The sequence below is a fragment of the Sphaeroforma arctica genome, assembly GCF_001186125.1.
Source record: "Sphaeroforma arctica JP610 unplaced genomic scaffold supercont1.858, whole genome shotgun sequence".
Taxonomy (NCBI): Eukaryota; class Ichthyosporea; order Ichthyophonida; genus Sphaeroforma; species Sphaeroforma arctica.
In genome coordinates this window covers 6,871-9,184 of record NW_014039700.1, presented here as the reverse complement: position 1 = coordinate 9,184, position 2,314 = coordinate 6,871, and the positions used below count along the sequence as shown (strand labels likewise).

General features: G+C 43.7%; 1 protein-coding gene across 1 annotated transcript in view; it reads right to left on the bottom strand.

The window, feature by feature from the left end:
- The window catches only part of SARC_08947 (hypothetical protein), a gene marked incomplete at its 3' end in the record, with an annotated part of 6,839 nt that overhangs the window by 690 nt on the left and 3,835 nt on the right, over positions 1-2,314 (bottom strand). Inside the window, exons 2-4 of the mRNA XM_014297054.1 lie at positions 1,975-2,069; positions 1,610-1,792; positions 415-552 (exon numbers count right to left, since the gene is read on the bottom strand). Coding sequence (XP_014152529.1) covers positions 415-552; positions 1,610-1,792; positions 1,975-2,069 — 416 coding nt within the window. The remainder of the gene's footprint in view (positions 1-414; positions 553-1,609; positions 1,793-1,974; positions 2,070-2,314) is intronic.

The following is a 2,314-nucleotide window of genomic DNA, read 5'->3' as shown; positions in this document are numbered from 1 at the left end:
GTAAAACCCCGTTAAAACCAACGTAGGCGACCCACCACGGTACGTACACGACACTACGGACGTACGAACAACCCTAAACCCTAACCACCACGACTAGACACAGATAGGTCCAGAAAACCCTAAAACATGCACCACACGGCACAGACATGGACTAGAACAACCCTAAAACCCTAACCACCAGATGACACAGATGGTCCAGAAAACCCTAAAGCATGCACCACACGGCACAGACATGGACTAGAACAACCCTAAAACCCTAACCACCAGATGACACAGATGGTCCAGAAAACCCTAAAGCATGTCGAAAATCCATAGCCTCCTAAAATCTTCTTTTTTTAGGAGGCTATGGAAAATCATACAAAAAAAAACCCTAAAACAAGTTGTACGCACTCAGAGAAACCAAAATCCACTAACCACTACGAGACCTGGCAGGTCAGGCAACACGACTTCACCCTCTCCATTGGACACTGACTTGGGATAGTAGTGGCACGAGAAGCGCCCACACCCTAAGCCCAGAAACTTATCTATGCCGACGCAATCGTCACCTATACGCTGAAGAAACAGGACAGGTACATGGCGAGAACTTAGAGGAGAGTGGGTGTGTGTCTATTTCTCCTTTGAGGACAGGTGTATGGCGAGAAGCTTAGAGGAGAGTGAGGATGTGTGTATTTCTCATTTGAGGACAGGTGTATGGTGAGTGTTTGAAGGAGAGTGAGGGTGTGTGTATTTCACTTTTGAAGACAGACTGGCTGACACATGCGCAACGGTTGTGAACGTGACATAGAGGCCACACAGAATCAGCCAGGATATGTTAATATCCTTATCATTATTGTTTTAGCTACTTAATATGATAAGATCTTTATCCTTGTTGCTTGAAATGTTAATGAGTTTTACAACACAAAGCTACAGTTATGTGTGACCATATGAAAACACCAAACTGTATTCGCACGTCGACGAGAGTGTCACAGAACACTACGCGTGATGAGTGCTCAAATACAACACCCACATACATTACACAACCACCAAAACACCCTCATACATTACACTACTGATACAACACCCTCACACATTACACTACAACACCCTCATACAGTACACTACCAATACAACACCCTCATACAGTACACTATCAATACAACACCTTCATACATTACACTACCAATACAACACCCCCATACATTACACTACCAATACAACACCCACATACATTACACAACCACTAAAACATCTTCATACATTACACTACTAATACAACACCCTCATACAGTACACTACCAATACAATACCCTCATACAGTACACTACCAATAAAACACCCACATACATTACACAACCAATAGAACACCCTCATACAGTACACTACCAATATAACACCCTCATACAATACACTACCAATAGAACGTCCAATATAACACCCTCATACAGTACACTACCAATACAACACCCTCATACAGTACACTACCAATACAATACCCTCATACACAACACCCTCATACAGTTCACTACCAATACAACACCCTCATACAGTACACCACCAATATAACAACCGCATAGCACGCACCACACCCAACAACACACCTGGACAGCCTCAGATACACCACACAACACACCTCCGCACCCTCAGGCACTGTGGCGATGACTCCCTTGGCAGTGACACAGCCCACCGGAGGTACGCCTGTGTAGCTAAGTACTTCATCTACGCTGTCGTCATTCCATTCACTGCGCTTGGAGTTCATGAACGCAGCAAACGCCTCTGGGCTAGACAGGTCTGTGTCAGCCGTTACGCTTGTTTTCTGTGTGAGAGAAGCGGATGATGTGGTCTATCAGCTCATACTGCTCACACGGACCATAGATCAAATGACACAGCAGCTGAGCCGAATTATCACATCACGCTGATATCCTCAGATATGCCATCATGCACACTAAAGACAAAGTGCGAAAATCAGATACTCGGGTTCGCAAACACTGCACCTACCACAAACGGCATGAAATCACAGTTCAAATCAAGCACACGCCCCAGATGGTCACAGATCCACGTGTGCGCCTTGGCTTCATGATGTGGTGGAGACCCTTAATGGATAGATGAGTTAAAGGGTCAGACAGCTAGAGCAACTGATACCAAAGTGCAAGCATGCGCTTTGCTGATATTGAAAAATAAAAAGATCTCGAATCTAGCGCGGGACGCAATAGAAGAAAAATTACATGTATATACATTAACTGCATTTAGATGTAAACGTCAAAACATGCACAAACTGAAAGATTTACATACAAACAAACAAAATAAACAATTATATTTGTATAAAAATTAGATGTAT